Below are 24,229 nucleotides of genomic sequence, written 5' to 3'. Positions count from 1 at the left end.
CTTTTCTCCTTCCTCATCTATTACAGTAAAGGGATTAGAAACAGAAAGAAGAGACCTAGCACTGCAAGAGCAGTCCCTCCATCACAAAATAAATTTTCCCATTCATTTTCCACATTTTGCCTCCATTTTGGAGCTTGGAAAGCAACTTAGCATACCAAGTTTAAGGCTGACAGCAAGTCAAACATACGTAGAGTACCGAGTAGATTACTGACATTAAAAACATGCATAATGAGAAAACTTGCCACTGTATCAGCTTTAGGAAATACAGTTTAGGGTGTCAACATTAAGATAAATCATAGCACACAAACATTTCTTTGTAATGAAGTCTCTTGTAAATTAAAATCCCTGTAAATGTTAATGGTAAGGCATTAAAAGCCACAACACGATGTATTATCTCGAGCTAATTGTGTAAAATTGTATTATGTGTAGCTACTTGCACAGAAAGCAATTATAAAAGTGATATTCAAGACAGACTTCAACAACTGAGGTAAATTCTCTTCCATCTGCTTTGTTCTTTTCAAATATAAAAAAGACAAGTAGATGGGCCTATTTTGAAATTTCAAGGTGCGATTCTGTGCCCCCATTTGGATGGAAGACACATCACAAAAGACACAGTACTCAGCACACACAGCCTGCTGTTAAGGGGCACTGTGGATAGCTATGTCCTCGCTGTACTCTCACAACAGCGATTCATGCCAAGCAACAGAATGGCATGGCAGTAATAAAGACAGCTAATGCACAGTATGCATACGATTTCCCTTTGTATAAGTCCTCTTTGATCCTTGCAGTTCTGTGAGAAACAACCTTCTAAAACATTACTTTAAAAATACACAAAGGCAAACTAGTTTCCACTGAATCCAGAGTTGAGGCATATTTGAAGGATAAACTGTTTACTTCGTAAGTCTGAGCTGAGGAGGGCCCAGCTCTTGCTTAGGGGAAGACAAACACAAAACAAAGTACTTACTTCACAAAACATGTTTCCAGTGAAAGGTTATAACCCCCAACTCACTGAGGTTTTACACTTCAACGATTAGGACTCTGAAGGAGTGACAGAGTTTTCACTACCTATTCCAGGGCAATTGGTTTAACAAACAACTGGGAAAACCTGCAGCACAGGTATTCCTCCCCCAGAAATCATCTCCAACTGTCAAACACAACATTAGAAAGTATAAATCACTCAGAGTCCTGAAATGAATGGATCAGGATCACGAGTCGCATGCTATGCTGGAATTAAAAAATTCAACTCCATTTACTGAAACAGACCTATACTGAGCCCTTATCATCAAAAGCAGGTACCTCAAAGAGAAGATATGTAATAGCAATATAGCTGAAATAATCTTGCAACATCATATAGAAGCAAAGGTACACGTATCGAAGTAGAACTTGCACAGTTTCATTCTTGTAAAATACAATAAAGATTAATGTGAAATATTTACTTGTCCAGAAGATGAACAATGCAGAATCAGCAAAACTCAAACAGTAAAGCTTCACGGCTTCCACTGGGTTAAAAGCACATCTGCTTTTCCAAAACACAGTCTGCGTAACAAAGCAAAAACACGTTGGCTTCCCTTACCTTCTGCAAAAGGTTCCCATTCATAAAATCGTCCCATAAATGGCTTGTTATTGTATGATGCACACTGCACTTCTCTAATACTTCTGCTGCTTTCAGGACACATCTATTTAAATAGAGAACACAGTTGCATTATAATCAAGAGTAATATTATTATTGCTTTCTTATTTGTTCACTTTAGAAGGTCAGTGAAGGCTTTGTCAAATTCTAATCCATATTAACATCAGAAGACTCCTTTTCTTTAAAACAGGTAGCAACACTGTGCTTTTAAGTGCTTGTAAGAAAAAAATAATAATAATAATGTTATGTGGCTAAAAGAGTAACAATTCTACAAAACAATAAAATTCTTCATTGAGTTGTCATTCCACTCAATAAAAACAATACTTCAAGATGAATTCAATAAACTAGATCTGAATCATTTCCTTTCCACAACAGCTTCACATTTCTCATTATTTATTTTTGGGCTCAGATTCAACCCAGAACACTTAACATACATGCTTCCATAACTTACTAAAAGCTGGGCACACCACCTTCTTATTCTCATCCTATGTTTCAAAACAATATTATTAGTTCTTAAAAAATTACTACTATTTCCACGTGCTACTATGACAACCATTGCCTACCTCTGTATTTTAACTTGTACCTTCAAATGCTAGCTCTACAGTGCTTGAAGCAACGAGAACTTTTATGTAAGCACACATACACACACACAGTGAGGCAGGGCAAGCTGAAGACATAAGAAACACTTTTATTAGGTCACCTGCAATGCAAGCCTTGGCAGAAAATCCTTGTTCAGTTCTGAAGCAAATTCCAAAAGTAAATATAAGTTAAATACTTAATTATTTTGTTATGCTTTTGTCCTCAATGCATAGCAGGTACAGCAAATGAGTGCTTGGTGTGTGGGCATACAAAGGGGAGCAAGATTTCTAGAAAACAGGGGTTTACTTAGAGAAATTCCTTGCTTGGAGAAAACAGGCGAACTTTGGTCACATGTGCATTTTTACAGGTAGACATTAGGTGATCAAGATACCTATTAAAAGCATGACTCACAAGCAACAGAAATCAGAGGAAGAAATAGAACAGAGCAGCAGAATAATATTTTCTATTGGAAACAAAATGCAAGGGAAAACTAGATACAATACTTTAAAAAGCAAAATAGATAAGTAAGAAAAGAATCAGTAATACTGCAGATCAGATCTGTTAGGTCTGTTATGGGGGACAGATGTGTCACCTTTGCAGTGCGAGCCAACACACAGAGGTCCCAGAGGAAGTTCTCCCCAGAGGAGTTCTGGCGTTGTATCCACCACCCATATATGAAGACATTTGTAGTTGGATCAGTGAGAGCAAAGCCAAGACTTTTCAAGTGGGCTATAAACTGAACCGAAGTCATGGCTGTGGGGAGTTTCACTGACTGCTTTATCTTCTAGTAGAATCACTATAATAAGTCTTCAGGAATAAACACTGCTTCTGGCCAAACAGCCATCTGTGCTTAGTTCATCCACCCTTCTAAGGTCTCCAACTACATGCAAATATTGTCATCCTCAACAAGCCTTCAAAAAAACAAGCAAACTTTAAAAAGTTTCACTGAAAATCGGACTTTGGGAAGGATGGGACCAACAGTTTGTTTCTAGTGCATAATACAGAAATCAAAGCAATAAATCTGGAATAAGACATTCGTGACACAGCAATGCCACAAGATTAATTCAACCACAATAAACAAACATCAAGACTTAGGCTCTTACATTTTTTCTGGAAACAAATCATACCACGTGTCCTAAAAGAGAAGGACGAGAACCTGAGCTGGCATAAATTAAGGTCCTTACATTAAATTAGAGCAGAACAAAGTCAGTTTGCACTAGCAAAGAAACCAGCCTGAAGGGTTTTTCTTTTTGGAACACATTTCCCTTTTTTTTTTTTTTTTTTTGGCTCATGTGTTCTGATAGTCTGTTGCAAAGTTTTGTTGTTTCTTGTTTCTCCTTTTCTGAGCCTTGAGCTCATGCTCTTGTGTACCAGTATTTCTGGCTCATAAACCATTTCCTGTGCACCCCGTTCATACCAACTGCAGACAACGTAAGAATAAAAAGATCAAAATATTCATTGCAGTTGCCAAAAAACAGTGCTCCCCTCCTCTCCTCTAAGATCATTTTTCTATAGCTGCAGTTTCTGCTTTTAAGCTTACTGAAAAGTTGCCCACAGGACAGAGGCCCCATTGCTTTAAAGCAGGACAAAGGACTGACTAGTACACTAAACACACTGCATGGATCAAGCCTAAGCCAGATGAAGAAAAGTCTAACTCTATAACATCCCTGCTACTAAGAGAAGGCACCAGGGAGACCTGACAGCAGCCTTTCAGTAGTGAAGGACGGCTATAAAAAAGAATGGGACAGACCCTTTAGAGGGGTCTGTTGTGATAGGACAAGGGGAACTGGTTTCAAACTAAAGGAGGAGAAACTTAGATTCGATGTAAGGAAGAAGGTTTTTTTACAATAAGAGTGGTGAGGCACTGGAACAGGTTGGCCAGAGAGGTGGTGGATGCCCCATCCATTCAAGGTCAGGCTGGACCAGGCTCTGAGCACCTGGATCAAGCCATAGATGTCCCTGTTAATGCCGTGGCAGTGGACTAGATGGCCTTTAAGGGTCCCTTCCAACTCAAATTGTTCTATGATACTTCAAAAGGTAGGAAAAAAAAAAACAAAACAATAACAGTGCTGTAAATCAGGTATGTGCCTTCAGCTAAGTGCCACCAAAATGCCAGGCATTTTCACACAACATAGGAGGCTTTCAGACCTTCCACTGCCACTATTTCAATGTCTCAGCCAACTTTCCTTGTACTTTCACATCGTGAAATTGTAACAGCAGCAGCACAGGACTGTGCCAAAGGAGCAGGGAGTGTTTAGGGTAGAATATTTTAGAATTACTCCTTTCTGTTTGGAAATTTGAAGCCAAACTTCTTGAAATGCACTGAAGGAGTTACACGTATCTATGTCTCATTATCATCTGAGATACACAGGCATGAAAGTGCTCTGAGGGACAGCAACGCACAGTATTTCTGTTTGCCAGGAAACATCAGTTTTCTTTAAATTAGCTGCTAGTAAAACTAAGACTTAAACAAAGAAACTATCCTACCCTACTTTGGAAAATATTTGAAAAACACAAGTTTTTAACAAATCTTTGATGCTTCATTGAATTAACAAATTATTGGCAATATACCAGAAAACTATCAGTCTGCCAGCTGATGTGAGCTCACACTGGCATTAGCAAATTGCTTCGAGCCTGCACTGAGATACTGCATGTTTGGAAAAGAATAGAAGGGTCATTCTGATACCAAAGCCACCTATAAAAGCACTTAAGACACTAACATTTTTGGCACTGTTGCATTTCTACAGCCTACAGTGACTGGCCAACTCTTTTTCCAAAGCCCACAGTCCTTCTGGGTTCTCCAGGCCTAAGCACAATTCGTAATTAATATTTTCTATGTGTATATTACTATATATTAAATTAAGACTAAGTAACCTAGTTACACTCAGTTTTGTCTTCCTGCAGTAGTTCTAGCTAATCTTATCAATCCTTTTCCATTCCGAAGGATAAACACACTTTCCAAGGAAAACAATTAAAATACTTGTTTCTGAAACACTGAAAGGCAGCAACAGGTTCATTTAAACAACTGGAGACTGTTTTTCTTCCCCCCAAAAGTTCTAATTCTTAAAAATTACAACAGAACATGAACACAACCGCCTGCCAATGAAAACAATAAATAAGGTATCCTAAGTATGTCTAGATATCTTTGGCACAAAATATCTGATGATTTTTTTTTTCTTAAGATGGAATTAATGTTTGTAAAATCAAAAACAGGCAAGAAACTTAAAAATGTAAAATTTTTAAATTTATGTGAAGAACAGTATTTCAATAAAAATAGTGCTGGCCAGATCTGGTTGCAGTCCATGGCTGCAGACAGTACACTATAAAGTCTGGTTTTACACGCAGTGAAAATTAACATCTGTGAATGCAGCAGTATCTGGACAAGTTTAGGAAGAATCAGCACCTATAATGCTTCAATCCTGGCACTGCATCAAGCAATGCATTTGCTCCTACATGTCTGCTGCAGTGGAAATTATGCTTAGTTTTGGGGATCACCATAAACTATTAACTTTTTGCTAACCAGAGAGAATCTTTAAAACAAAGTCTAAGGGAGCAATTAATACAGTAATATTTTTCTCTCACTGCTTTCAGGGGCCTGCCTGTCATGAGCAGAAAAGATAACAAAATAATAATAATCCAATTTTGTCTCCTAAGTAAGAGGTGCTAAAAGTGATTAATCAAGCAAATTATTAATCAAACAAGACAGTATCATTTGAAACATTTCCACATAGATTTGCAATATTGACTTCTGAAATTTCTGCTGACTGTTTCAGTGTGCCCAATATATACAAATAGCATTTACTGCACAGTGCATCTGAGACTATCTACCAGCTGACCTCAACAAATGGCATTTCTTTGGCTTCTCAGGACAAACTGACAGCCAGAAAAAGTGTTTTTTTTTCCTGCTAGAAGTACACTAGATCCAGGAAAAACAGAACCTTCCCCAATCACCATGGCATTCCCACTTCACATTAAAAAAAAACAAGGAATGTCTGTAGTTCTGGAAGGTAGCTGACTTTGCTGACTCCCTGATCCCTGCCCCAGTAATCCCACTCCCTTAAGGTTTGTTTCAATTTCATATTCACTGTTCCTTAAAGTTTTCTTAGAGCAGTAACATAACCAAAGTTGACTATAATATTTCAATTAACTCTCTAGAAAAATAAAACACAGGCTGTGGCTTGCTCTTGCAGGTCATGCTGTCAAACTGATGGTCCCCAACACTTTTGGCTGTAGGGTCATCTTCCACCTGCTTACATGTCAACACAGCACTGTAGCAAAGCCCTCCTCAAAATCTAGCTCTTCTCTCTTCAGCTGCAGTGGGCTAATCCACCAAAGTCAAACACTGTCAAAATATCTACAGTTTCTCTGGCATCATCTCGTGTTATTAATCCACCAGGTGTCTTTCTACCCAAGTATTCCAATATGTATTGCAATACCTTGCTTTATACTGACGTCAGATTAATTCTATTTTGAAAGATTTTGTTTTCCTTTATAAAAATATTGCTAGATACTGACTACATATTTGACTACCAAGTCATCTCTTCTAGTTCCAAACACATATATCACCTGGATGTTCATACAGGCTCAGAAAGTTTAACCGTTTCCTTTGCTTATACTTCTAAAAATTCTCTTTCTGCCCTCCTAATATGTTAATACTTTATGTCTATGTTTATACTTCCAAAGTAATTCCTTCACTATCACTTTGTTGCTATCTCATTTTTCCTCCATTTCTATCATCTTCTGTCAATTCCAGCACACTATTTGTCCCATTTCAAGCTGAAATAAAACAGAATGTCACAGTTGGGTGTCCAAAAATTATGGTCATGTTACAGTTGAAACACCGCTGGCATTTCAGTAGCCCCACTGGAACACAGAAACCTTTTTTCCACAACCGATTTCACTTTGCACAACAGGAAGTGCTCTGACTTAACCTAGAAGAGTCTTTGAAGGCTCACCTGAGCAAAATCTTGATTGAATTTGTAATGTATCAGTCAAATAATGCATTAATGCATAATACTGCAAGTGTATCTACTAGTGATTGATCCTTCATCCCTTCTTTAGTAATTTACAGCTTTAAAACACAGTGTGTCTAATAAAAAAGAAGATAGATCAACCAAACAAAAATAAGCATCTCTTTCCAACTTTACATATTTGCAGCCTTTTCTGAATTCTGATAAACCTAAAATTAGATTGAAAAAACTTAAGATTTTCAACAACTTGTAAAAGATTTAAGTCCAGCTTTAGCTTTAAATTAAATTTTAGCTACTCATCCATCTTACACATAGCATCCACACTGGTCTAACGTGTCCAAATGGAAATGTGTGGCATTATTAAGCTTAGGAAGATTCACCAAATGGATATAGGAGGAACGTTAACACTAGAGTTCCTCAGTAGCATCAAAAATACATCAAGAAGATCACCAATTTCTGATTATTGCTGTAATTTTACAAATACTATTCCAAATAATAATGACAATAATTGGATTCAACAGTATCTAAGTTTAACAATTGGAAATGGAAAACAAATACTGAGAACAGATCATGCTAAAACAGAAAGAATATCATCTGGTGTAAAGCATTACACAAGCACACCATGGAAGCCAGCGCTATGTGAATTCACACCTGCCAATGACCTAGCCAGCTGACATTTCCTAGTCCTTTTTTTGATCCAGCACAAAACCAGATGACTATTCACTCCTTCCAAAGCCATTTTTTCCAAAGTTCAGTTACCATTTTACTGTCCCAAATTTATTTTATTGCCCAGTTCCCCGAATGAAGTACTTCAGTACCGAGATTGGAGTGCACAGACGATATTCTTTACTTAATCCTAATCAAGCATTAAAAATACTTGGCATCTGCAAATAAATTTTAACTACTTTGTACAACAGCTGTTCAACAGTGATATCATTTTTTCTACATAAATGTGCTGCATTAAGAAACCATGACAACAAGTATCCTTCCATTCAAATTTCTATTTATAGAGACACTACATAATGCTCAAGATAATTTAATTTCACACTATTGCCTCATTTAACGGGAAGTCAATTAAAACTTATTTCCATTTGACAAAATTTGGCTCCAAGTTTAAAGAATGGCTTAGCATGGAAAGCTTTCAGTCTTGCTGCTAATCCAGTGTCCTATGTTTTTGTTGTTCAAAAACATCATAGAAACAGCATGTTTTGTATTCACAGAATCACAGAATCACCAAGGTTGGAAAAGACCTACAAGATCATGCAGTCCAACCATCCACCTATCACCTACAGTTCTCACTGAACCATGTCTCTCAACACAAGGTCTAAACATTCCTTGACCACTTCCAGGATCCTAAGATAATCTGTTTACACATTAAGGATAGCTATTTTAATGTAACAAATAATAATGTTAGTACCTATAAACCAATAGAACTGTCCTAAATGAATTTTTCTTCTTTATACTAGAAAAATCTATCTCTCCAAAACAATTTTTGAAAGACACCATGAGCATCAGCTTTGAAAGACACTTGGCCACCTCTAGTGAAACCAACACTTAAAAGAGAGAAGCTATATATTTTTATTTCAAGTAATTTGTAGAAAATTATACCAAATGAATAAAACACATACTACAGTTTTCATCAAAATTTTACTTCATTAAAAAAAAAAAAATAAATTCTCTGAGATGTAGCCTAAATGTCAAATAGTTCCCATTATTTTATTCTTTTATTCTACCAGCATTGCCAGTATGTGGAAATAATCTCCTACCAGTTTTTCTGTCTGAAATCCTGATCAATTTAAAGGTGAATTTAACTTTATGCATTTCATTTAAACGATTGGCCTCTGTGTGGGAGGAGGGAGTAACTGGATTGACTCAGCAGAAGGACTAAAAGTTTAAGAAAGTTTTTGATTTGTATTGCCATAATTCTCCACATCTTAATTAAAGATTCTAATTACAGCAAATAATCTCTGTTCTTATCCATAGTCTTCCATTTTACATGACAATCAGGAAACATAAATGTCTGTGCAGGTTAGTATGAGGCACAAATGTACATTCGTGACAGGAGTGACATCTAGGGCGAATTCTGATAAACCCATTGAGAGAATTCATTTTGTTCTGTTTGTGTTAAGTATGACTCACTTTTCTGGGGAGCATTTGCTGCAACAACACAAAGCTGCAGGCACCATAAATGTAATTTACGCTTGGCTCCTGCAACCTCTCAGCCACAGTCACAGAAAGTGCAGCATTATTCTCATTTTAGAGTTCACGTTTCCACCAAAAAAATCACAACCACAAACATCCTAAACTATCTGCCACTTAAACTAAACCAGTTTAAACTAACTGGCAGATACATTTAGCATGTCTTAAAACGCCTTGGTATAGCTACAGTTGGTAGCACTGTCTGTTTACTTATGAGTTCACTGAACTTTAACTGTCCAGGCTACAGTTTTCCACTGCTGGTATCTGTCTTAGTCTTGTTTTTTGACTGAAGTGTTTCTTCCAAAAAATGAGTCTGAAGAAGAACAAGAGCAGAGAAGTGCTCTATTTTTTTTCCCATGCTTCAAATACTCTTTTCTTTTCTTTTTTTTCCAAAATGTAACTGTCTCCCTCCCTTTAATGAGTAAAATTAAGTCAGCCAGGCAAGTGTTTTTTGTCAAGAATGCATCTTTCGTCTTTTATATGGAAATCTATCCAAATAAAGCCAGACATAAGCTTTTGAAAAAATACTGATAATCCTACTTTGCACATGCTCACTAAAAGCTTACTGAAGTTTTGCAACTCCAGTACTGGAACAATTCATTTACAAGAGGCATGTTCCAAAGCTGAGACTCAAAGAGGCCAAGTATCTTTCCAGCAATCACTGGTACGCTCTCCTGAGGTCTGCACTGGCACAGGCATTAGAAAGGAGAGACATGTCTCTCTTCTCTCGGTGCTGATCTTGATTCTGCTGCACGTGCCATGGGCAATGCAGAGGAAGCCTAATACAAACATGTGTACCTAGAATGTGTGGGTTATCTTGCAAAAACATAAATAAAAGTTCAGAGAGGGATTCAATAAATGATGCTGGATGCACAAATTGGCCAGAGGGTCCTGTGAAGAAGACAGTAAAACCAGAGGGAACTGGAGAGAAGAGAAGGAGCCTAAGTAGAAGGAGGTAGAACTGGAGGCAAAAGAGGGAGAAGAGCTGGAAAAGCGTGACTAATCAAGAAAATAAAGTGGGGCTGCTTCTGCTAGGAGGCAAAAAGCAGAGACAGACTATATTTGGAAGAATAGCTGAAACACCTGTGGTGGAAAAAAAAAAACAACACATGAACACCATGGCAAAGTATTTCCATTGCCCTGTAGTACTAGCAGGGGTTGAACAGCCCATGGCTCTATTGCAGCAGGCTGATGAGGCATGTAAATGCTGACTTATCACGTGGCAGGATTCTGGTTCTGAAGGTTTGTTCCTTTTTGTTTTGAAATTACAAAGCTTCATGCAGTATGCTGCAAGACATTAAGAAAATGCTTAGTCTCCACTTAGAAGACATGAGATTGTCCATGCAGTTACTATCTGTTTTGGCTCTTCGTGCCTCATATGTATAATTGCATACTATTTTTTCCCCCGTGACCTATGACTCATTCAGTGTGCAGAAGGGATTAATTCTGGGGATGAATCAAGAATGTTTAGGTAGAAGAGTGACTGTATGATCTCTACCTCATCCACAGTAAAAGGTAGTAGGCATATGGCAAAAGTATCCACTGAAGAACACAAAAGATGGTCTGCAGTTTCTAGGGACTCTACTGCTACAGGAGAAAAAGTTCACCTACGGTACAGTTTAGCTCAATCCTTTCTCAGTTCAAGAAACTACGTAGTTTCCATTTTTGGTGTCTGACTGAAAACCTCTGGATCTCATTTGCAGATGAGCTGCCAAATCATAATTGCAGTTTCGGTCAATGCAAATTTTGCTTTGAGTATCGTCAAGTAATAAGTACGATACCTAACATGGAAAAAATCCCAATTACTCAACACAGGGCATTAAATAATTTACTATTTTTTCTGTATCTCATTATTCTATACTTTAGCTCCCTTTCTTGCAACAAAGATTAGATCTTGCAATCACACAGCAGGTTTGTGAACGTTAAATCAAACACTGTGGTAACAATTTCAATTAATAGCCCTTAGAGAAGCCATTCTTTTCTGCAGTGAACATTTGTAAGGCGGGGAGCCAAAAGCTGAATAATAATTACATTAAGCAGATCTAATAACTGAGCTGCAGATCTATGCAGAGAACCTGGGGTAAAATAAAAGAGTAAATAATTAAGTAATTTTCTTAACACACAAGAGTTCCTTTATGATTGCTCACAAAACTCCAGTCCTGAAAGCCCTGAACCTGGGCCAGTTTGACTGCGTCACACTAAGCATCCTCTAGTGGCACTCTGCTACCCCAAGAAGTAAACTATGCACCATCATAAGAAATTGTCATCAAAAAGTGACTTGGAGAGGTCTTAATGGGCAGTCAAGATAGAGAGCAGGCTTGCTATCTGCAACTGATAATGCAACCAGAAATAGAGAAAACAGTACATTGCTTGGCATGGAATTTACTGAATACTGAAATTAAAAACGGAAGACAGTTTTCAGGAAGAGGCATGGGATCTTTCCCTGACTTCTACCCCCTACAGATCACCCAGCGCCTCACCCACACTGCCGTGACGGCTATAAAAAACAGGGGATTGGCTTCTCCACAACTACAAGTCAAGCATTGAAAGATAAAAAGCCTTATCAACGTATCGCTCAAAGGAATCTGTTTTATTAATTGAGCTTGCATGTTTCTAGATGCACAAAATGATGCCCTGAAAGGTATTATTTCTGGACAAACACATAGCAGACTCAATGAAGTACAAGCAAAACAGACACAGACCATTGCAGCCTGATAGCATTTACTTATTTATCACTACCACTTCAGCTGATTTTTTTTTTTAAACTCTTGCTCCGTTTTCAGCACTTCTGAGAGAGTAGGCCATCATCCACCGACACAACTGTTCCTTGTAAGAAAAGAAACACTGTCCTGTTCATGTAATCTTGCATTTCTTTCTTCACTTTTTACATGAGTTTTGACCATTTTTTGTTGGCAGGTTTAAAATAATTTGGTTAAATTAAATAATTTAAAATTTTTAAATTAAAAAAGCAAACAGAAAACCTAAAAACTCCAGCAACAGCACTGCTAACAGACCACTTTCTCCTTAAGCAACCTTGGCTTGATTTTGGCAGCTTCTCCAAACTTACTTTTTCCTCCACTCACCTTTGTCAGTACAAGAGAAGACTGGGAGTGTACTGGCAGCTAATTTCTCTATAAATTCCTGCCATTATGAAATTCATGCTACCTTGAAAACACACAGTTCACTATTATCAGTAGTCCTGAACTAATACCAGGAAAAAAGCACTCTCTTCATGTACTAAGACAGATACTGACGTCTGACAGGAAGTCTTTTCTATGCCTCTAATTAAAGGGAATTAGTAACAAATGCCTATAATGGCAATATCTCAAAGAATACATATTTTAAAAATGAATTCAAGGGATTTCCCTTTAACAGTGTTTCTAGACATCTGCAGCATCCCCTACTTCTAAAAACTGTAAGTAATTAAACTAACAAATGAATAAAAAGCAAATTTCTTGTTTAAATTATAAAAATACTGAGTAATTACACACCAGGATCTCAAAAACTTGTGTCAATATCACTTGACAAAAAGAAGCAAAGACAAGTTGGAATGCCTTAGAATATCTCCCACAAGGCTTGTCTATATTGATAAATGACTACTCGAATTTACAGTACTCTGTTAAACAAATCTGCAGTTATGTCAGGAATGCAAGCAGCTGACTTTAGATGGTTGAAATTCTGAACTCCCAATTTTCACTGGTTAGTTTCCTCTTGAAAACCTGGCACAGAGGTTTGAACAAGGTAATGCATCTCAACACTCCACAGTCATGTTTTACACTGAAGGAAAATAATTGCTTCCTTCAAAAAGCATCAAAACGAAGTTTCTGAACCACTCTATAATATTTCAAGTGCTAATGCTGCCATTAACAGCTGATTAAGTCACTGAGGATCTTCTTTTCCTCTTCCTTTCCTCTGTGACATATGCACTGTGTGCTCGCAGAACAAAAAAAGGTAACATCTCAGATGGTTCCAACTATTAAGTCAGACCTACTACTCCTAAGTTGCTGAAAAGTTAGGAAACAAATGTTTTAGCCAAATGATAAGTATTTTGTTTACAGTTTTAAGGCTCTACAAAGAATTATTAACATTTTTATATCACATTATTACTAGGCATAATGGAGGGTCTTCATGGAATCTTCATCAATTGTTGGGCATGAATTCTGCATCATCCAACTTCAACCAGTACACAGACTTCTCAAATTTCACCAAACAACTCATTTAACAGCCTCAGAACTTCATACTAGTCCTCACAAAAAATAACAAGCTCAGTGCATCTCGTGGTGTCCTAAAATCCGGAGGTACTACTGTTAACCATACCTTCAGCAGTATTTCTGAACAGCAAAACTCAAGAAAATACATACTGTGAAGCTTACAGAGCCTCTGGAAAATTCAGCTCCCACAGTGCTTGTGTTAAACTCCATACTAATGGTGCTGAATGTCAATGGAATTGGCCCACTCTTACGCTAGAAGAGAGAAATTGGCTTCCAGGTTATTAATACCAAGAACAGACATGAGAATTCCTGAAGGTATTTAGGAGCAATAGCGTGAAACAAGACGGAAATTGAAAGCTTAGGTTGAACATCACAAGGAGTGTTTGGGAATTTTTACTAGAAGAGGGATTTCTACATGGATAGAACTTAGAGCACAGTACACAGTCCTGAGCCATATTCATCACGGTTTGAGTTATGTGACATTTAATATCAAGTTATACATGACTACTGCTTCAAAAGCAGTACCATTTTCTATAGGGTAAACTTAATCGCCATCAGTATGAGTACTCACAACAGATTTTCCAAATGTACAGTGTGAATTCCACTTACTGTTTCATAACATTTGAGTGGAAAACATGGATGAAAGGGGGTGGTACCGCTTATTAAACTAGAACAGCATGTCACAGAGTGCTTCAAGCATAACTAAGTTATGCAATTGACTAGTTTGGGCAACACTGGCCTTTCTAGTCTTAGAAAAAGTGCAATTACTGTACGTGTAAACTCAACATAATTTACTTACTGTGCCTTTGTGAGGAAGCACTCACAGACTGACACGTACTCTCGACATTTCAGTGGGATATTTCTGTTTTACTGACTTGGTGTTTAAACTACCGTAGGTGGCATTATATCTTACTAGTATCTTAAGCTGGCTTTGGATAAAGATAAAATCTCATTGTTCCTATATGAAGCAGGCAGTTTACATGAGAGCATTACAGATCCCACTGATCACTTCTCCCTGGTCTGAAGAATAAAGGCTATGCCTGTACAAATACATACATTACAACATTTTTACATGATACCTAGCTTTTTAAGCTCATGATTTGATAGGTTTTTGCACAACGGGGCATCAGAGCATGATTCTTGGACCCCTGCATGACAAGTTAGTTTAAGATAACTTGCATTTATTGATCAAAGACTACCTTGTAACTGAACTTTTAATTAAAAAAAAAAAATCAGAAGACCCTAGACATCAAAATAATTTTTGAATTGTGTGATTTTTGCCTTGTTATGAACATTCTACTGGATTAATAAAACATTAACCTATCAATACTTACTTTGTGTAAAGGAGCTGACTTTTTGTTCTGTCACTTCCCCAAGTAGAGAACACACTGGTGGAATAAAACTGTCAGAGAAAGCTTCTGAAGTTATGCCAACATTTTCCCTCATGATTTAAGGCAGCCAGTTTCCCATAAGTTATTTAAATTCTAATAAAAATGTCATAATACACAATTCTGTGCTAACACAGTCTTTTCACTTGTTGAGGGGGATGTCATAAAGCTCCAGTGCAGAGATGCAAGGGAAACAACTGCAGTCTAAGAGCTTCATCAAAGATGTCTCTATGTGACTCAGCTGAATACAATGGACAATTGACCAAGCTACGTGAGACATTTTATGAGTGACATCTCTGTGCCATTGCCAGGTAAGTTAAGACTGTATTTGTAATAATGCATTCTGAATTAATATTTATGAAGTTCTGCTGAAATATAATACAAAGTATATTATACCTAAAGCAACATAAACTCATCTGAACTTTTAATAATTTTCCTATACAACCACAGAATACCAGTGTACCAAAAGTAAATTACAATCCTACAGTGTTTGAAGGAAAAATTCCTCACAAAGTCAATATAGAATTCCTTCAGGAAGAGATAAGTCATCATAACCCTCCTTTTCCACTTATGTCAAACACCTACTCCATACAAATCTCAAAAACAGAATAAACAAACTATGCAGTAGTTCTTCGGGAAAGTTATCTTAAAGGCAAATAGTCCTTTATTTGTCATTACCTCAGAATTTGAGCATCTCAACTACATCCTTGCAGCAGTTGTGAAAAGGCCTTCAGAGAATTACATTTTCTGTTCCATACAATATTAAACATTTCCACTTACACCTGTTAAAAATTGGAATGTTGGAAATATTTCGTTTTCTATATGGTGGAAAACTTAAAAAAAAACAAAAAAAAAACAAAAAAAATCCACAGCTCGTGCAGAATTCCAACAAGCTGGCAGGATGGCACAAGATCCCAGATGCCATGGGAGCCTGCCAGTGCCCACCTGCATGGATCAGTGACAGAGCATGTCAGTTCTAAACGGACCCAACTCACTACTGTAGAACATCGGATTTCTATTAAATTAGGATTCTGCATCTGAAAAAGCCTTCTGCTGGAAAAATGGAATGACTCTCACGAGTCAAAATTAGTATCACCATCATCAATATGCTATATGAATTGATGGAAGGATTTACCCCATCATGGCAGAGCTATGGACTGGCCCTGGGCCTCTTCCCTCACCTCTGCTCTTCAACCACACCAACACTTTTTTTGTGTAGCTCTTCACAGTGAAAGTTGTACCTTAATTTCTCTGCCTATTTTTCCCTTACTTCTTGCTGCACTGCAGCCAAATCACCATCTTGTTTGACAGCTTTTATCACCAGAGCATTTAAGCAGTCATGGTTACCAAGTGACAGCAGACTGAGCTGCACTGGTGCAACCTGGACAGTGGGAAGTGCAGAACAGCAGAGATGATGAACTGTCACGGCCAGCGGGGCCTTTCCCCCTGCACTTCCTCTAAGGATATCATGTTAAGAGTGAATGCTTATCAGTAAGCTATGATTCATTGCACGTCTTACGAAAATTATCTGAAATTATATAAAACTGATTTTTTGAAGGGTCACTTTCTGTTAATACTACCCAAGTAGGCTTGAACACCCCGAACTCTGAAATTTTCTTGCGAGCACTCGCTCTTCAGGCAGCCCTCAGTGTGAAGTTAATTTCCACATACATTCACACACATCCAGACACTCGTGAAGAGCCAGCGACTTGGCAGTGCTTGAGAGAATCAGTAACAAGAAGTGTTCAGTAAATAAATGTTCCATTGGAGTTGTTTTCTTTGTTCTGGTGACAAACACCACAAACAAGTTGGCATTCAAACCCTACTTCACTCACACGCCCATATAATTCTCTTCCCTCTAACACGGGGGGGAAGTAATGAAGATTTACTCATCAGTCCTTCATTTTGGAGGTACAGAGGCTATGCTGGGAGAAGTTCAGTGCATAACAAATAGCTTACATTCCCAGTAAGATCAGGCACTACCGTTTGTGCATAAAGGACAGATGCTTACTGCTTGTTTGCTGCACTGTACACCCCGAGGTGAGCATGTGCAAAGTGTATATGCAAGGTGCTGAGGAGAGGAAGCCACTTGTATGAGGAGAGAATAGGTTTAATGGCCTGCCTAAACACTTAAATAAATAGAAGCACTTCCTCTGTTCTCCCTAGGTCCCTAAGTTTAACTCTTATGAATCAAACTGTCAGTCATGTAAAATGAGTTTAGCTATTAATGAAAAAACAATAAATGTACAATAATGAGGAAATGACCTAATGGACCAAGGCAGATTGACTTAATTCGTTATTAATTAACTGCCTTTAAGAGAAACTGTAGAAGGAGTGGCTAAACACCAGGATAACTGTTAACAGGATATTTTCCTCTCCATTAGTGAGATTTTCTGTTTTGATATGTTCCAGAAAAGAGCTGAAAAAGAAAAAGAGAGAAAAGGAGACTGTTCTCTGCATGCTGTCAGGGCCTCTGGTACATGTCACTGCTGATAAATTAAATTAAAGTCCATGTACAGAAGCATTTAATCAGGAAGAACAAGCAAACAAAATGAAACACTATCAGCCTTGTTTTGCCCTCATCCTGGCCTTTATAAGACAAACTGTTCTTAGCAATTTCTTTTTCCTAGTCATATTAATTACCACATCTACAGAGAAAAATAACCTGAACAGCAGTTATAGCTTCTTGGAGGGAACAGAAATTCTGCTAAATAAAGAACATCACTATGCCTAGAGTTTCATTGCCCAGGAAGAGCTACTTCATCTACAATTGCTCTTTCTTACTAAAAGTCTCACACATATTAACAGTGATTTCTTCATAACTGCACTTACACATGCAACCACGGTAATGATGAAGCAACGGTATGCTCACCTATTTTTTTCTCTTCCTCTTTGAAGACTTCTGTTTAAACAACTGTTTCCAGAATTAACATGAAAATATTTTTACTTATGTTCCCAACTACCAATAAAAAATTGGCAGTGGTCAGACCAGTCATCACACCAACCTGCATGTCTCATCTCTAATTCACAAGCTCACAGCCCTCTTCTCTCCATCCTGCTTGTCATTCTCAATAAGATTTTTCAACAAACCTTCCTTCACCACTGAGGCTGATTGCTTCTTTCCTCCACCTCATTTCTAACTTCTTTACCTATCTCCTGTTGCTCTCTGAAAAGGGATCATTCCTGGAAACCTTTATGATACTTTTTTTAGGTCAGGCAGAATGCTGTCCAACTTTTTGCCTTGATGCAGTAATGTGCAAAATGAATGCAGGGAAGTGCAATATATCAAAAGGAAACACTGATCCCATGCAAAAGCTTATCACAGTGTAGTAAGAATCCCTAGAGTATTTCAAAGCAATACCTAAGTGTTGGATATAACCATAATGAAAAGTTTATTAGTAAAAACAGAATTCAGGCACTGGCCACTGAGAAATTTGTATATCACTTAAATGCAAGTGAGCAAACTCAGCATTGACAACTTACCAAATTAATGCCCGCTATATAGGTTTATTGTTTCTCCCCTTCAAAAAACAGAAGCAGACTTTCCAAAACAGCAATATGTAACAAGGACTATACTGAGGCTCAAAGCAACCCTTTCATGCTTTTCCTTTCAGAAAAACATGCAAACTTTCCTGCCATTAGTTCTCTTCAATCAAGTGCTCTAGACTCAATTAGTGGACTTTATTCTTAAATAAAAAATATGTCATAATTGCTACACTAATAGCCAAAAAGACATTCATCTGTCTCATTTAGGTTACGTTTTTGCTACCCTGATCATGTTCTGTTGCTATTTCTGCTCTGCAGGCAGGATTTCTAACAGGCAGAAGAACCACACGTTCCCTCACATGGGCTCTTGAGTTAGTGACTGAGACCACTCTTGAATGCCCTGCTTCTAATATCCAGCAGGGGCTTGTTGAATTCTATGATGCTACGTTAGAATAGTAGCCACAGCAAGACATAGATATTAGGAAAGAGATACATTAGAAATGCTCAGACATTGACAGAAAGTGAACATTTTTTCATGATGGAAATTGCCTGTGGGGAGAAATACTAAAACTTCACTTGCCTCCCACACACAATGGGAGATTGCCCCGGAGCTTAGAGCTACACCCAGCCGAACATTTTTTGAATGAAGTAATAACACAATAAGTTTTATTTAAAAATTAACACAGAACAGATTTTCTTTCCAGAAAGTTATGAAGCCAAAAATCAGAGCATGTGGAGCTTGGATGCTAATGCAGTACCACAGAAAGATACTGGCGTGATATAGGCTACTGGTAGCTGGCTCCGATGCTACTTAGAGCAGGAATAGCACTTCCAGAATTTTAGCCTTATTTTATGGGCCTGAGAAGTAAGATGCTGCAGAATATGGTTTATCCCAATCCCATTTCTCCATTTGTATGCAAAAAAAATTCAATGCTTCTCTGACTCAGTTTCTCCCTCTGTCAAATCAGAATTGCCCATATTGGTAGGTTTAGTGACTGCTTAAAATCCCTGAAGGTATGGTTTTAGGTAACTACAATATTGCACATCTACCTTTAGTATTCAAAAGTACGCTTTTAAATTAAGTTCATTAAAAATACTCATGAAATTCATAAAAAACAATGCACACCTTAACTTCTTGACTACATGAAAATTTAGAATACCAGAGGAAACTAACAATTGTCTAAAAAAATTATAAATATAAGAAATACAGACTTACGTTTGTGTTGCAGAGTTTATATTGCTTGTAGGTGCCAACACACACAATAGCTGCAGCCCTTTGAGGCTGGGGCTGACCCTGGACCATTGGGTGTGATGCAGACCCATGAAGGGTTGAGTCACTGCTATGAAACAAGTTCTGAGATACAGGAAATGAAGATGACTGATAAACTGAGGGTCCCAGGACCTGGTGACCAGCCTGAGGCCCGCTTTCTTCTTGATAAAGATTCCCATGTTGGAGCGAAGCACTGGCTGGCTGGCTGTAAGCATTTATGAGACTTGGACTCTGATGAAATACGTTGTTCCTTGATGACTGACGCTGCCTTCGAAGTTTCTGAGGCTGCTGACCAGTATCAGTCTGTAAAGGTAAAATGTATGGCACTTTTCCATATCCATACTTTCCTGGACCAATAGGATTTCTGTTTCTGCTTCTAAAATCAGAGAGAGAAAGAATGGTTATTAATTCATAAGTGAAGCTGTTAGATACTCATAACTTGCTACTTGTCTAAATTTTCAGTGCAAAGCAATAGTGGAAGGACAATATTGTTCTCTCCTACCCTAATACTCTCCTTGAAGATGGAAATTCTCAGAATCTCCTAAAATTCATAACCATGTTCTTAAAGAGGGATACACAACAGCAGGGAATCCCTGCTGTGAATCTGGGTAACAACAGGGGAAATTTTGAATTCAGTATGGCAGAGATCATTAAACATTTGCATACATTTAGAAGGCCTCCTGTGGCTCTGCTTCAACTGCTACTCAACAGATATAAACAGAAACAGGGTGAGGAACATCAAAATATTATTAGAAGACCTCTGGAAAAGTCAACAAATATTCTTTCTACAGTACAGTTTACTTTTTCTCCTTCTTTAGCCAGTAGATTTGAATTGTATCTTTTAGAAATCCAAGAACCAGGCACTGAGTCAGGAGGACACAGGGGTCCAAGGAGTGGGATTCACTCATAATGAGTACTTAATGGACAACCTCAGATTCAGGGCATGGAATCAGTATCACACAGGGATGCTGTCTGATCATGTCCATGTTCCATCCCTGGGTACTGAGCCCTAAGCTTGCTGGGAGCACCAGCCAGCAGCAGGTGCTCACTGACAGGCAGCTCTGTCTTCTACACACCCACAGAAACAAAGGACTCAGTCTAAAAACTCAGCTCCAAACTACGAGCTAAAAAGCGCATAATGAATAATACATTTGAATCATACAATTCAAAAGGGTTAATCCTGGAATTTTATCTGCAAGCAATAGGCCCATTTGCATTTATTTTCCTTGCCATCCTGCACAGTATCACGTCAGGACTTGATCTCTACTGCTGCAGTCTGAAGAAATCAGTTGGCAAAAATATCCCTTCCAGTAGAGAGCAATGTGTGAATACAGATGTTCTGGGTAACCTTTGCAGCTCAGCACAGGAGACGCTCTTAAAAAAAAAAAAAAACAACACAAAACAACAAGTCCTTTTCCTTCCATCCATAAAACATATTTATATATATTTAATATGTATAAAATAACAGACTTGAACTGCAACGAAAACCAAAGGCTGTAAATTGACATACTTTCTTTCCAGAAACTGAAATGTTACAGATGTCAGCCAGCCAACAGATCAAAGACTTTTCTTTAGGTTTGTTTTTTCTCATGTTTGTTTTCTTCCTCACTCCGAGGTTCTCCCAAGACCTTTGTTACATGGAAACCATGGAAGTCACTTAACATTCTAGCTTTATGGCCGCGTGGGGCTTTTAATCAATCTTCCTGGCTCAAGGACGTGTGAACAAGAGTGCTGATTTACCCTGGCAGATAAGCAGACAACACTCTTGAGCTGTTTATAGCAGTTAATCCGCTCTGTGACCATGGTGGTCATTGTTGAGGTTCATTGTTGAGGTAGGTTTTTGGTGGTTTCAGCAGAGAAAAGCAATACAGTCGTTTATAGCATTAAGGGAGGAAAAAGTGTCCTGTAAGAGGACAGGAGAGGAAATAAAGAGAAATTATGAATGGCAATTAGTTCAGAAGTTGAGGCTAAAGTGAACTGGATTTAAACAACCACTGTGTGGTGTGTAGTTTGTCTGTGTGGAGCTTTTTTAATAGCCAAATCGTTTGATTTCTCAATTTTAACGTAGCATCTCATTTCCAGGTAAGAGTAAAACAAATTTAAAACAAAAGTCCTCCTTCCTTCACATCCTAGGCATGTTTTGGCACTCTGGAAAAACTATGGAATTAGTTCTCAGGAAGCATCTTAGATTTTGGAGCAAACTGGCTCATCTTGGGAAATAGATACAAGTCCTTACTTACATTTGCCCCAGTCTCTAACTAGACTGACCAACAGCAGTTTCTTGACTGCAATTTTGTGCCAGTGCCTTCAAAGTGTGGATATAGGCTGGCAAGTCTATTGCAATTAGTTTTCAAAATGTATGATCTACTGTCAGGTTGCTTGCATTTGGCATCAGGAAGAGAAAGCTGAAAGTAACAGAGCAGTAAGCCATTTTCAGACCAGAGGAGCGGTAGGAATATGCCTCTGTCTCAATCATGTAAATGCCAAATGCTTTACTGCTACAAACACTTCCACAGAGGAGCAGCAGGGCACGTCGCCTGACCTGCCTGGAGGAACTGCTGCTCACAAACCAGGAGAGGTCAAGAAAGAGGGCAAAAATGAGACTGATGTTTGGCTGTTAACCTCCAGTTCAGGGTCATGAATGAGAACTGAAAATAACTGAAGGATATGCAAGAAATGACAAGCAAACTAGGACTCTTCAGCATGGAAAAAGACAAATGGGCAAACAGCAGTCTTAAATATAGAATAAGCATATTAGCTGAAAGGTTAAACGCAAGGCTGAGGGCACAAAGTGACCAAAAGCTGCTGAAATCTCATCAAATTTGAAACAATTGATTTTGAGGGATTTCTCATTGAATGGCTGATGTTCAACAACAGCCTCTTAGAACTGAAAGCAATAACAATGTTCTCACTGTTAAATCCTATTTCATATTCACTTTTTTTTTTTTTTTTTTTTTTTTTAACACTACAACTTGGAAATTTTGCTGAAGTCCTGCTCAGGTTGTGCAGGAATTACGGGCTGGAATTTTTGATGGAATACACTTTCCATGAAACGGAAGGTTAACTTCTTGTAGCTGAGAACTTCATGTTTCTTTCAACGTACAAACTGCTGGAAACAACGTGGAACACTCAACCTCTAATTATTAACATCTTTATCAGTATGTATGCATTCATTTAAACCACTACTGCCTGGATGGAAACTAATCAGAGCTCTGTGTTTTGCCTTAAAGCACCTTTCATTCACACTTGGCAACATCCTTAAAAACTGGGAATGAAGTTTGTTGCAATGTAATTAAGAACACTGTAAAAATAGCACGGTGGTAATTAGCTTTTATATTCCTTGGGGAGTGTCAGGTAGAATTTATGATGTCATGCAGTAATAGGGAGGGAACGTTTAGTAGATCCATACACGAGGAGAGAACAATGGGGAGAGGGCATTCAGGGGGTAGGAAAGAGGAGGAAAATCAGACAGTGGCTATCATTAGCTTAATAATTAGAATTAAACTAACCTTCTTGACACTGTTTGGTTTATGCTAATTCAACTCAGCTCTGATCTACCTGTGGGAGATGGAACTAAGTCAAACCCTGACAGCTTATTGGCTGTTTCAAGTTGACAGTTGCATTTTTCTTACCTTCTTCTCATAACCCACATTACACATTCTTCACCACAACGTGGTTTGGAAGCCCCTCTTTATGGTTTTGTTGTTGTTGTTTGTTTGCATCACAACATAAGTCACAAGTGGGTCAAGAAAGTAGCAGCACTCCCCTAAACCTATGCATGCCCAAGTATGCTAAAAACCAAAACAGGCTTATCTTTCTCAGTGTAGCAGCGGATGTTGCCACAGGAGCAATGTTAAATTTACCAATCACATCTGTTGACAAAATCACAATTTGTCAACATCTCTCAGACAAACAATCAGAAAGCCCACTGTGAGAAAGATCTAAGCATTAAACAACTGACAAAGCTTTTACTGTGGAAAAACAAAGAGGGAAATTATACCACTAAGAACAGAGTTGTCATCTAAAGGCAAAGTACTGCTTAATGGAAAATATATGCTGAAAAGCAAGTAGCAGCACTAAGTGTTTCGTGTCAGATGTAGCCAGTAGACATCTCTGATCTATTATGTTCATCTCAAGTAGAGGCATAACAGCTGTTTACTGCAGATCTGGCAATCTTCTTAGGCAGAATTCCCACATACACACCTCCCTGATAGTTCAGACAAATCTGTTTAGCACTTTGATAACCAAAATGATGAGCACCTTTAAACTTAAGCCAACCTAAATATATACTTGAATTAAAAAATACCTTTGCCCAGACAAGTACAAGAAATCAGTCTTTGAGCTGTTAGTGTAGGGATTGTAGCAAACATATCTTACAACAGTTATTGTTAGCTGGTATTCTTGTCTGTTAACAATCCCTCTGGTGTTAGGGACAAGTCAGCTGACTTCACCAAGAACTCAGCCCTCAGAGCACCAAAAAGGAAATTTCTTGTAGT

At 38.0% G+C, this 24,229-nt stretch overlaps 1 protein-coding gene across 2 annotated transcripts in view; it reads right to left on the bottom strand.

Annotated features, from left to right (window-relative positions):
• Positions 1 to 24,229, bottom strand: part of THSD4 (thrombospondin type 1 domain containing 4) — a 268,971-nt gene that overhangs the window by 199,985 nt on the left and 44,757 nt on the right. For both annotated transcript variants that reach the window (XM_090148779.1, XM_031616470.2), the window contains exons 5-6: positions 19,680 to 20,109; positions 1,574 to 1,676 (exon numbers count right to left, since the gene is read on the bottom strand). In XM_090148779.1, the coding sequence (XP_090004905.1) occupies positions 1,574 to 1,676; positions 19,680 to 20,109 (533 nt within the window). The remainder of the gene's footprint in view (positions 1 to 1,573; positions 1,677 to 19,679; positions 20,110 to 24,229) is intronic.

Source organism: Phasianus colchicus, chromosome 12, assembly GCF_987193195.1.
Source record: "Phasianus colchicus chromosome 12, bPhaCol1.hap1.1, whole genome shotgun sequence".
Lineage (NCBI taxonomy): Eukaryota > Metazoa > Chordata > Aves > Galliformes > Phasianidae > Phasianus > Phasianus colchicus.
This window is presented reverse-complemented; position numbering and strand designations above follow the sequence as displayed.